This window comes from Passer domesticus, chromosome 15 (genome assembly GCF_036417665.1).
Source record: "Passer domesticus isolate bPasDom1 chromosome 15, bPasDom1.hap1, whole genome shotgun sequence".
Classification (NCBI taxonomy): Eukaryota; Metazoa; Chordata; class Aves; order Passeriformes; family Passeridae; genus Passer; species Passer domesticus.
Genome location: NC_087488.1, coordinates 9,900,669 through 9,913,622, shown reverse-complemented (window position 1 = coordinate 9,913,622; position 12,954 = coordinate 9,900,669). Strand labels below are relative to the sequence as shown.

The 12,954-nt window shown below is 45.7% G+C and overlaps 1 protein-coding gene across 1 annotated transcript; it reads right to left on the bottom strand.

Moving 5' to 3' along the window:
• Positions 1 to 1,359: 1,359 nt before the first annotated feature.
• On the bottom strand, positions 1,360 to 12,732 carry DAGLB (diacylglycerol lipase beta). Its single transcript, XM_064390653.1, has 15 exons — positions 12,526 to 12,732; positions 11,980 to 12,131; positions 9,646 to 9,820; positions 8,931 to 9,192; positions 8,731 to 8,856; positions 7,532 to 7,659; positions 6,719 to 6,845; positions 6,313 to 6,396; positions 5,809 to 5,886; positions 5,342 to 5,422; positions 5,126 to 5,253; positions 4,597 to 4,665; positions 4,429 to 4,501; positions 3,194 to 3,447; positions 1,360 to 1,835 (listed from the first exon to the last, which is right to left on the bottom strand). Exons 1-15 carry the CDS (start codon positions 12,618 to 12,620, stop codon positions 1,643 to 1,645), a joined length of 2,025 nt encoding a protein of 674 aa, XP_064246723.1. The 5' UTR covers positions 12,621 to 12,732; the 3' UTR covers positions 1,360 to 1,642.
• Positions 12,733 to 12,954: the final 222 nt, after the last annotated feature.

The following is a 12,954-nucleotide window of genomic DNA, read 5'->3' as shown; positions in this document are numbered from 1 at the left end:
GTGAGGTTCTGTAATTAGTGCTCATGTTCTGTACCTTCCAAACTGGCAGGAATATGATGTTGAACTACACCCTTTCAACCACTAAAGCAAAATTTAAAAATAAAAGTTGCAAAATTGTGAAGTTTTTACATTGATCTTTTGCTAATGCAATTGGCAGTATGTTTTGCATGTATGACTTAATAAATCCTTGAATCATAAGTGTGGTGATGTTTGAGTTTCTGAGCAAGTGTCTCATTCCTGTGCCTCTCTGAGCACACACTCTTGCTCTGTGCCAGCAGCCCTGAGTGCACGTGTCTCTTCAGGGCCAGTGTGCAAAGCCCAGGCTGGCAGTGCTCCCCTGAGAACCCAAACTAAACACAGCACTTGGCACCAGCTCTGCAGAGGCCTTGCCCTCTCAGTGCAGTTGTTGCAGCTCCTGCTGCTGCTTGTGCAGTGGTTTAAAGCTGCTGGCAGCGGGGGGCAGCTTCTCTGTTCCACTCCCCTCTATGCAAACAAATCCTTTTCCTCTGAACCAGTCACAGTTTGTGCTAAAATGCCCCAGATTCCAGGCTTTTATTTAAAGCCCTGCTCTGTGTGCTGCCTCCCCTCCTCCAGAGTGGCTGCACCCAAGGCTGGGGCCCTGGGACCCCACAGCCCCCAAAAGCAGCACGAGCCCTCCTGGTGCTGCCTGCCCTCATTGCTCTGACAGCCAGCACTGGTACTGCCATTGCACAGGAGCCAAGGTTTTATTTAATTTCGTCTCCATATCAAGTATCACAGCAGGAACATCCACACAGTTAATTCTCAACCACATCATATTTTACTTACATCAATTTCTTTTAAATAAATGCTGCTGAGCCTTAAAAAGGAAAAAAAATAAAATAGTTACACACTAGAAACAAGGAATCCACTTTTTCAAAGTCATTACAACTGGTTACACATTCTTGGCAGAATCAGAGTGCTGCTCAGTAGCTGGAACTAGAGCAAGTGACCAACATGATGCCAGGGCCTGAATGTTAGTTTTTTTTAACTTCTCATTAAGTAGTTTTAGTTAAAAATCAATAAAAGCAGTGATGTAGATCAACACATACAAAAGACAGGGAGATTAAGGAATATTGCACATGTACATCCAAGCAGCATTTAACCACAAGCCCTCAAGAGCAGCCCTGGGATCCCAGCACAATCTGTAAGAAAAAGTAGTGCAATCACTGAGCCTGCCCAGCCCCAGCCCTGCTGGGCCGGGTCACTCACCCTGAGCCCTGAGCTGCAGCCCCTGGGCTCTGCCACGGCCTAGGCAGCCAGGAAGGGACGTGGGAGCACAAGTGGAGCTGCAGGTGGTGGATGAGGTGTGGCAGGGCTCTGCTCTGGCACGTGGTTCTCACACACATTCACTTTGGTCAGCGTTCAGCTGCTGTGCCAGCGCGCACGGGCTCGGCTGGAGCTTCTCATCCTGAGCCCTTGTGGAAAGCCCAGCCCTCAGCACAGAGACACAGTCTGTGCTTGCACCAGCACAACACTCCCCGAGGTCCTGCAGGGCACTAAGACCCTTGTTCATTTTATGCAATGTGAGAAAAGTACTGAAATCCACTTAAGCATGAAAGTGGAATGTGTCCTGGATACCTGAAACCTGCAAAAAGCCTCCCAGGTCGTCCTCGAGCTGTGGTTATACTGCACTGGGGTTGTAGTCTCGTGTTTGACAAGACAGACACGATCCATGTTCCTGAGACAAACTGTTCAGAGCTTTGAGCACAACATCTGGCATGTGGTCTGTGATCATCTTGGGACTTATTAAAATGCTGCTGAAGACGGTTTCGTTTGACCACCTTGCCGTGTATTTAATATCTGAAGAACACAGCCTAGGGAGAAAACACACCATAAACACAATGGCCCTGTCAGAACTGGAGCAGCCAACCTGGAGACTCTGGCCATGGCTGAGGGAGGAACTGGAACCCTCTCACAGCAGGTCTGCCCTTCAGCAGAGAGCTGGAAGTGCTGCCATGAAGTGTCCCTGAGGGCAGAGCTGCACCACGTCACACTGTGCTTTAACAGGGAAAGAAGCATCATAGATTCAAATAATTCTGCTCCCAAAAACATGGAAAGGAGCCTGAGCAAGGAGAGGAGGGAATTGAACACTGCACATTCACATGGTAATGTCACTTTAGGGAATAAGTCACAGTGGTATCAATAGGAGACCAGGCAATACATTTAATGCTGCACAGAGGATGCAAAATTTGTCTCTAAAATTAAATACCAAATACATGATGGGGGCTCTTGTGTGCTGGGCCTACTTAGAAAAACTCCCATTATCTCATTCCACAGCACACCATTATTAACTGCTGTGCTGTGGAATAAAAGAAAAGAAATCAGCTCAATAAAGTAGAAGAGCAGTCATTGGGAAAGCCTGCCCAGGTCAGAGGTGTTCAAGTATCTAACTTGTAAAACCAGTATTAAAATTGTTAGAAATTAAAGATATGAAGCTTAAAACATTGATCTATTGAATGGGAGAAAAGAAGTTAATTTCTTCTCCAATCCTTTTCTTTCCTCTCTGTAAGGGGCAATTTCTCTTTTCTGCTGTAAGATGTCTTGTGCAAGTTAAAAATGCTCTGATTTCTGTTTCACAACATGAGAGGCTATCAGGGCCTGCCTGGCTTATGGGCTGTTTCAGGTTGCTTTGTCTAAAAAAACCCCAACATCAACAAAAAACACACAAAAAAAGCCCTGAACACAACACTGCCCCAACAAAGCCACAATCCTCACCCTTCCAGCACTTTCAGCTTTCTGGTGTCTTTGTCTCAGCTTCCCGCACCCACAGAAAAGCAGCAAGTGACAGGAAAATCTACAGACTGTGTGGGCACACACTGGTACTGGGGCAGCACTGCAGGCAGTATTGCACCTCCTTCTAATCACCAACATTCCTGGGACTGCTCAGTAATGAGGAATTTTGTTACCACTCCACCTCTACCAGCACACACAGCAGATCTCCAGTCTCGGGCAGAAACTGCCACTGGCAAAGCTGAACCTGCCAAGTTTGGGTTTAAAGTCCTCACTTCAGCAGCTGCAATAAATGGGCAGGATAAGGCACAAAGAGAACAGTGGCCAGGGCTTGAAGTGAAACAGAAGTCAGGAGACACAGAATAGAAACTGAAAACTGGGCAATGTGCAATAAGCAAAACTGGGTCCTGCAGGGTGGTGCTCATCATTGTTCATCACTTACCTCCTAGAGCTGCCTTCTTCAACAACGTGGATAATCTTTCCAGGCAGATACAGGTGAGGATACTGGGGGGGTGAATTCAGGCGTGGCTCCTCCTCGAGGGCGTTGTAGGAAGGCGACCGATGAACCATTAAACTCTCCTCGGCCAGGAGGGGCTGGCTCAGGGCATCCTGGCTCCTCCCATCCAGCTCTGTGGGGAAATCATCAGGATCTCCTCCGAACACCTCGTACCAACAGCCCCGCAGCAAAATCTGGTACTGAAATCGGAAACAACAGTCCAAGTTTGGCATCTCTTCAAGTAACTTACTCTAGTCGTGTGCTTGCACACACTTCATCTGAAAATAATTAAAAGATTAAAAATTACTTTATGCACATGCTCCCCAAATTTTGTGTGAGTGATCTCCTTCCTGAATTTTCCCCACAGTAACATGAATTTCAGCAGTATGGACCTTAGCCCCCAGTAATACTACAGAAAACATTACCATCTTTACCAGCTGGATTACTCCACGTGGACTCTTGCTCTGCAGGTTTAACTTTTCTTGCACCTGTAACTTCTACCTGTGCATTATCTTACTCTGTATTTACGTCACACAGACCCTCTGCTCACCCCTAGGACTACATGGAAACCTTGGGGCATGGCAGATGCAAATCCAGATGTTCAGAAATGGCAGTTCTGAATCTTTGAGCCACACCTCTGTACCTCCAGTACCATCCTGCCTGACACCACCTGATCCAGCACAATCAAAACTGTTTCCCACTAACAGTAAAAGATAAAGAATTAACACTGTAACAGAGAAATATTTGCTTTTCAAATGAATTCTGACAGAAATGTATAAGTAAAATCAATAATTTTCTTACCTATTGATACTAGTTATTACACTATTAAAGTAAGTAATCTTACTAACTTTTTGTAATTTTAGCTGTTTGGGGTTTTTCTCCCATTTTTGTTTTTTAATAGTTTCCTTTTATCAGCAAAACTACCAAACAATTTCAAGCCTTTGATGTTGTAAACTGGTATACTGGGAGTCTTACTGAATCCTAATCTTCAACAACATAATTTTACAGGATAGGACACTAACACAAATGTCACTGAATTAAATGAAAACAATTTTGTTCTGAACAATTGTAACTCTCAGTTTTAAGATCATAAATACACACACCAGCAGTCACTTCATTAAATTTGGGACTTAACCCAGGTAACAATTCCACAATTTTAAGCAGGAACTGCATTTGGTTACCTTGGGCCTGTTGCAGTTTGCCACAATTCTCACTATTCTTCTCTTTAAATCCTCCATGTTGGGCATACTTAACCTGTTTAAACACACAGAACAAAGTAAAGCAAAGCCTCCTATTGTCTGCTATCAAACACATCTCCAAATATCAATTTAGAAGCATTTTCATCTCACCTTGCAACAAGGTCTTTTCCAACAATGACTGAAACAATGAAGTGCTTAGTGTAATCTGCAAGTGATTTGCTTAAACAAAAGAAAAAAAAAAGAAGAAAAGCAGTTAAGACACACTAAGGAGATAAGCACACTTTAGTTTTAGGATGATCATAATAATTCAGTAAAAATACAAGCACGTGGCAGCACCATTTGCAGTCAGTGCCCCAGTGAGTGTTCAGACCTTCCTGCTGAAGGTGACAGAGTAACTTCAGTGCTGACTCTAAGGGTGTGTGGATGCCCAACAGGCCAAGGCAGACAAGTCAGGTGAGTATTTTTCTGGAACAGTTATTTTAACCTCTAATTGTACTGCCTGACAGATTCCCCAGATGTGTTTCATTCTGTAACACTCCACCAGGAACTCAACTCCAGATGGAGCAAATTAATTTGAGTGGAGAACACACAAACTCTTCCCACAGCTACCAGCCAACACACCTGGCAGCTGCCCTGGCTTTTACAGCTTAGACAGAGCCAAGCAACAGAAGCTTCTCACCTTAGGAGCCCTCCAGGGGGAGAGAAGGCGTAACACCTCAGCGTGGGGAAGGAGTTCCTGAGCATGATGGCCAGGATAGACGCTGTCCCACCCCCCAAACTGTGACCAACTATCACAAGTTTGTATTCCTGCAGACAGAAAGACAGACTTAGATGGACAGAGAAAAAGCTGTGGGTAATTTTACTGATAAATCAAATTATTTGGGAGGTAACTTACTGGGGCAATTGTGAAAGCCTGGTTTAAAATTCCATCATTTATTAGCTTTCGATAGATGTAATTTGCAGCTTGAGTTATTCCCTACAAGAGAGCAGTTCAGGTTAGAAGGTGTCCCTAATCTGAGCTGTGATACATGTGTAGTTTAAATACAACTCCATCACAGAACAACTTTTTGCAAAGCTGGGCTTCTCTTTGACATCCTCCTGCCAGAGGTCTGGTTATAACCAAGAGGTCTGCATGTATGGGTTAAAAAGGTTTTGGGATTTTTCCTAAGGACATTAAGTCTGACAAGAGGATAAAAAATTCTACCTTGCAGTGCCAGAGGCAGCATTTGATGCACCAAACACTGAAATAATTTGTGCAATCCATCTGGCAAGGAGAACATTCTTCTGTTTAACTAAGGATCCCAGGTGTTTTTAGCTTGCTACTGCTGGGCTGACCTACAAAGAAACACAGGCTGCACACACCTTATGCACAAACCCATTCTCCAGAACCTCCTCCAGTGTCAGGTCCTCGCAGTCTGCTGACAGGTCAGTGAGAATGTCCTGTGAACAAAGCCTGGGTCAGAGCTCCCTGCAGGGCTGTGTGGCTCACCCTGTCACAGGGACATCAGCAGCTGGCTGCCAGCTGTGTGAGCAGCACAACACATCCCACCACACACCAGCAACCCCAGCAAACACACAGCAAGCACAGCTCCAGGCCTGGCAACTGCTCCAACTGCAGACACCCCATCATGGATGCACCTCCTCCCACAGTGACCTGGAATTACCCCTGCCTGCCCTCCACTCTCTCTTCCAGTAGCACAGGGAATATTGCCCATCCAAGGGCAGGGGGGCTTACAACTTAAACCTGGGAGACTCATACCTGTGAGTGAGTTATTTTAGCATGTGCCAGCCTAACACAATTTCCTCTAGGTACTCGGAGTTCACTCATTTCTGTAAAGCTAATTATTGATATCAGATGGATGATACCTCAAAAGACAAGGTTCCTCTCACAGCGACCACAATAGCTTCTTTTTTGTGATCCAAAGCAACAAAAAATGGAATCTCATAGATCTGGAGGAGAAAAATGTAACCAGTAAAGACACCAACATTTTGTAAGGGCAAGCTCTTATTGAGCTCCATACTGTACTATGGAAAGAAGCTGAACTGGCCTCTTATTTGGTTAGTCTAAGTGCCTTTTTTCAATACTGAGACAGATTTATATCAATGGTTTTGTGGCTGTTCTGTTAGATTAGAAAAGAAATCCAAACTGAAAGTTTTCATTTGGCTTTGCATCTTACACTTCATAAATGCTGAAGGCAAGCTAGACCCTTCAGTCCTTGCTTTCCCTGAATTAATCACTACAGCTTGCCCAGTGCCTGTGCAGATTGTTTACCTTGTTATGAAAACTGATATGAATGAAGTCTCTGTACTGCAGTCCTGTTATTTTTAGGATGGATCCAAAGTGAAAGTTATGACGATCACTGCCCGTTATATCAGAATCTGTTGGTCTGTTTCTGCAACTAACAAACACAGAAGAGAAAAACTTTCATGTTCCAATTTGTTAGGTTTCATTTCAAGGAATCACACTCAGTTAAATGTGCAGAGGGCCTTCTGCCAGGAATCAGAAGTGCTTTCTTTTTGCAATAGCACCAGTAAACATTCTGATGCAAGATGTTACCTCTGCCTGTTACAGGACCATTGGCAGAGCAAACAGTGCAGTAAGAAAAGAATTCTTAAGATTACAAGCCACTGAGCAAAAATACAAACAAGGAAAAAGGAAATTCAAACAAAAATCTGCACAGCAATCTGATCTCATGTTTTATCCAGGGTATATAGGACAGAAAAAACTACTGATACACTTCTATTTTTATATGTAAGTCTGTGCCCAAAAGGAGCCTCTAAAAAGCCTCAGTTTAAAACATATTTCATTTAATTAGAATTTTTCCTTTGTCATTTTGCTAAGTGATTTTTTAAATCACAAACTTTTCCCATGGAAAAAAAAAAACCAATCTATTTGAAGGTGGAAAGACACTGGAATTTTGTTTCTCTGAATTTCTGAAACATAACTCCAGCAGTCAAGCTCATGTACATCCAAGAGTGATATAATTTAATGCAACAAAAATACTGCTATTGTAACTATTTCATTCTGCTGAGACTAGTTAAATAGAAGGCAGCTTGTGTTTTGAAGCTCTGAGGTCAAACCTACCAGTCACCATTGAGCTTACAGAGTGCAGTATATGGGTTGGTGTACACGTAGTAGGGCCAGCCATAGGCAGCTGCTGCAAACAGCATGTAGTGAGCAGCATTCTCCAGCTCAGCATCCAAATCATCAGTCTGGAGCACACAGGGAAAGAAAAGGGAGCAGAGAAAGGGAGGAAGTTGTGTTAGGCAGCCTCAGAACACAACTGAACACAGGCTAGTGAAAATCAAGGCATTATGAAATACACACTACCCAAAAGGAAAACCTCAAGGTCTAAGAGGAACTAAAAATAGCCACTTGTATTTCAGGAAAAAGTCTGTGTTTATTTATGTAGCTACACAGCTCAAGGATCTTCAAAAGCTCTCACTGAAGCAGTTTCTTCCAATGCTGATACATTGATAAGCTCAATGCTGGAAACAACATTCACTCCAGATGTGCTACCTAAGGATGTCCAAGGGAAGGCTGAAGAGCCTGCAGCAGACCTCTCTGGTACAGACTTTTAAAGCACAAGCCCATCACACTGGCTGCATTCCAAAGAAACTTGACAGAGATGCACTGGTAAAACTACATACATCTATGAAACACAGGCTAAAAGGAGGGGAAAGATTTACAAAGGCACTTTTCCACTGAAGACCAGCAAAAATCAGTTAGGAAACTAACCCACCACCTGCCAGTATTTAAAAGATGCTATTTTTGCTCTTACCTTGTCTGGGTATTTGCAGCAGACAAACAGCCCACAATACATACTAGAAGATTGCCTTCTCAGTTGTATGCAAACAGTACCAAATATTCATTTTCCCTCTGTTCCCTTTCTCTCCCAATTGTTCATCAATGATCAAATATCCTAAATGGTTCCTTTTTTCGTATTTAATTCCCCATTCAAAGTTCTACTCATGCAAAAGCAGAAAAATGTTTTTGACCACAAACTTACTGTTTTCACTGCCTTTATTAATAACGTGCATTGTTACAAATTTTATTGCAGTGTTTAATTTTATTAAAAGAATAAACAAAAAACCAAACCAAAACAAAAAAACCAACCAACCAACCAAACAAAAAAAAAAACCAAAAAAAACAACAACAAAAAAAACACAAACAAAAAAACCCAAAAAAAACAAAACACCCTCTCCAGAAATAAGTGGATTTCAATGGACCTGGCACCACTTCCCAGAACAACTACACCAGAGGCTGCACCAACCCCATCTTACCACGAGAGATGATGGAGAATGACACAGGACTTCTTCAGGCTCTTTGGGGCAATTTTCCATTTTATCTTGCTCTTGATGGAGCAGAATCAAACCAGCTGCTATGTCACTTGGCACCAGATCAGTGTCCTGTACAAAGACACAGAGACTCAGTAGAGCCCCCACAGCTCAGTGCCAAGCCCCAGCAGGAGCAGGGCTCTTACTGAGAAGTAGCTGCGGAAGAGCTCGGCGATGCTGGTGAAGGCCACCCGGTGGTCGTCGTCCTGCACGATGCAGCAGCAGAGCAGCCTGATCCTCTTCTCCCACACCCTGGTGGCAGAGCTCTTCACGTTGTAGAGCAGCTGCCCCGACTGGCTGCTCTCCAGGTTGCGGCTCACGCCGTCGGGCAGGTAGAACGTCTTCTTCCCCCCGAGGGGGTCAAAGACAATGACAACTCCAACGACGGTAAAGATGATGATAATCCAGCTGCCAGACAGGGGGAGTGGGGTAACAGACTGTGAAACCAGACACTTCTGACAAGTGTGCAAGAAATCCCAACTACATTTCTTGGCAGACCGAAACCGAAGCTGGGTATGGAATTCTGCGTGGAGACCTCCTGCTGCTGTGCTGAGGCTGCAGCTCTTTGAACTGTGCTTGCAAAACTCTGCATTTTTCACTACAGCTGCATTCTTCACTACCAGCTACGTGATCAGGTTATTACACTCTTCATCTTTATCCAGTTTTCTGGATAAAGATGAAGAGTGTAGTAACCTGATCACTCCCATTGCCCCTCTTACCCTTTCTGACCTTCACCTCCTTCCCTCCACTGCAGGACATGCTTTCTCTCCCAAGGCAAGCAGTTTTTTTAGGGAAGGATACCCACTCATTTTCCTTTTCCCATACACTGCCAAGCTCAGATTTGTGGGGAGGCACCTTTACCTTGCAATAACTGTCCCAATGACACCATTTATCACAGTCTTCTCACACTGCACGCTGTTGTCTGACACCCACACAGCTCCTACAACAGCCCAGATGAATTCAGGGAAATAGAGAAGCAGGCGAGTATAAAGTATTTTGGGAAGAGATTTTCTTGGGCCTGGATTAGAAATTGTTCCTGAAATTAGAGAGAGAATTTAAAACAAGAACTGTTCACAGACGCACCTCAAGTACATAAAATCCTACCTGGAAATATGAACTTGCTGGGCTTTACAGAAAGTAAGAACCTTGAGCAAAACTATCAAGTTCTTTCATACTAATGGAAAGCTATCATTGAAGCTATGAAAAACAACAGTGGATTTACAGCTGTGATTCTTAGGATCTACTCCACTAAAACCCAAAACAACTCTAGCCAGAGACAGTTCTGCACTGAACTTGAGGCAGCAGTGCTGTGCCCCCCATAAATTAAAGCTGCATCCAAGAGCACTGCCTTGCCTACAGTTCCTCATGACTCTTGGGGCCTGCTTTTATTATTCTGTTTGGCTTTTAACTGGTTAATATTTCATTTTCAGATCCTATTCTGCTGGGCTACAATGAAGTTCTTTTACTGCAGCTACTAAATAATAATAGAAGAACAAAAGTAGGACCATTACCAGGACAAATACTTCTCAGGCTATTTTCTGTATTGTTAATTTACTAATAACCTCTTAGTTTCACCACTCCAAGGCAATAAAAAAGGGAGTAACTTTTGGCCAGCTCATCTTAAACCAGTCTGCTGATCCCAGGGTAATGGGTAGTGGGGTGTGAGTGCTCAGGTGTAGGCAAGTGATTGGTAAAGGCTGCAGAACAAAAACAACTTTGGGAACTGTTCCCAGTACAAAGCTGTGGTTCACACCCAGGGATAAAGCTGTTTCAAAAGCCCTCCATCCAGAGGTTGCTTTTTCCCCTTCCCAGGTTGCAGCCTGTCCTGCAGCAGTGGGGGTGCTCACACAGACACAATCAGATGGAACTGTGCTTCCTCTGAACAGCTTTTCCTTTCTCACAGCACCAGGTGTGAGGGCTCCCTGCTGGCATCACGGATCCTCAGGACAGCACAAGGGCTGCTGCAGGAGGAGCACACCCACCCACGCACTCCAGCCACAGTCCAACACACCTCAGCCTCTGTTTTCCTGGAAACTCAGCCTCAGAATTACTCCATTCCTTACTTACTATGGCCTTGCAGCTGTACTTTCACAGAACAAGGTTCTTTCATCACTGCTGTTTACAGTTACACCTCTCACTTCTGCAGCTCTGGTCAGAGCCTGGTGCTAACAACACCATGGGTTTGACCCGTGTATGGCCCATCCACTTCGGAAATGGACTCAGTGATGCTTTGGGTCCCTTCCAACCCAGAATATTCTGTGAAACTTTGATATAAACATCACAGTCTGCCTGATCTAACTTCTCTTCCTCTGGAAACTCCAGGCAAACCAGTGGTCAGATTCAAGGCCAGGATTATCATCCACACCTCTGCTCTGTCAGTTTCTCTTCATGCACTCTTAAAATTGCTTAAATGGAAAGAAGTATAAATACTTATTTACAGAAGCATAAATACTTATTTTCAGTGAGTCATGAGAACCAATATATTAGAAACTGTGGAGTCTCATCTGTTACTCCAGAGACCACACACACATTTCAAATTAATCTTCTTAACATTACTTTGATGATCAGGTGCCTCACCAGAAAAAAGCTTTCCTAGCAATTTTAACCCAAAGTGAACCATTGCTACAATTAGAGGTTGCATTGTGGTCCTTACTTGTGTTCAGCCATTCATTTCAAGCTGTGGGTCCTCCTCTATTTAACAGTGCTTAGTGTCAGTTTTATTATGACATTTATATAATTCACTTTTCTGTGTGTTTTTCCCCAGGCAGCCCACTGCAGCTAAGGGACTTTCACAAGATATGACAAAACCTGCCTATGCAAGGCAGAACTAACAACAGGCTAATGATTCTAAATTATTCTGGACACACTTCCCCAATTCCTGCCAGAGAGGTGGAGCAGTGTTACAGCAGAGGTCACACAGAGAGAGTTTTCAGGATGCTCTGATGGCAATGAACTGTTAGCTGGACTAAGCTGTTGTATCTATTCATTATGTTAGATCCCAGACTAACAAAGGTAATACTATTAAAGCCAATATATTAATGCTGTTGGAGGTTTTCAAGTCTGACTACCATTAAAACCATTTCAATTTTTTGGTAGTTTTTATGTCAGCTGCAGATTAAAACAGACATCTATTACAATCCTACTAGATTGTAGGATTAAAATAATAAAGGCAAAGCATCGTCATTAACTATTTACCTTGCATACTGACGTACACAAGAGCACATAACGCACATATTATGGAAGCCAGAAGAATGATGAGGCCGAGCAGGTAGCTGTGCAGCAATCCTCCCCCGGGACAGCTGAACTGCCCCTTGTGAACCGTGTAAAGGACAAAAATCCCGATCCACCTGCGGGAAGGGAGATCGCAACAGTTACAGCGGGAAGGAAGGAGAAGCGCCCGATCGATAGCGGCCGCCTGAGGGAAAGCAGCGCACGAGGATTACCAGCAAGGCACCTGTTACATAAGGGAAGAGTCGGGCCAGAACCCGGCACGAACAGCGGGCAGGAATCACACTCCGGTGCCCCCGAGCCGCGGGCTCCCCGCCCGGCGCTATCGCTCCCTCCCTCGGACCCCCGGAGCCCAGCGCGGCTGGCGGACACGGAGCAGCCACCGCGTTAATACCAAAGCAGCCGAGCGCTGCTCGCGGCTGAAGCCCGGCGGCTGAGGGCGCGCAGCGGCAGCGCGGGCACCGCTCCGCCAGGGACCGACCGCGCCCGGGCCGCGGGCACCGCGCGCCTTACCACACCAGCCTGACGAACAGCTCGAAGGCCCCCGGGAGCACGAAGTCGTCGCTGCCGATGGCCCAGCGCCGGCCGAAGAGCACGAGCCCCGGCATGCCGCGGGTCCCGCCGCGGGTCCACCAGGGCCCGCTCCCGCACCGCCCCCCCTCAGGCCTCACCGCCCGCCGGGGCGGGCACGACCTCTCCGTGCCGTGACGTCACGCGCGCCCGCCCCGCCCCGCCGGCATCGCCCCGCCCCCATCGGGCCGCGCCGCGCATGCGCCTGGCGGGAGCCCCGCCCCGTCCCGGGGCGCGCGCGCAGGGAAGGCGGGAAGGGCGGCGGCGCCCAGGGCGCGTGCGCAGCGCGGCCCCCAGCGGGCGGGGCGAAGCAATGACATCACATGCCAGTGACGTCACACCGCCCCGGAACAAGGCTCCGCTAGGGCCGCT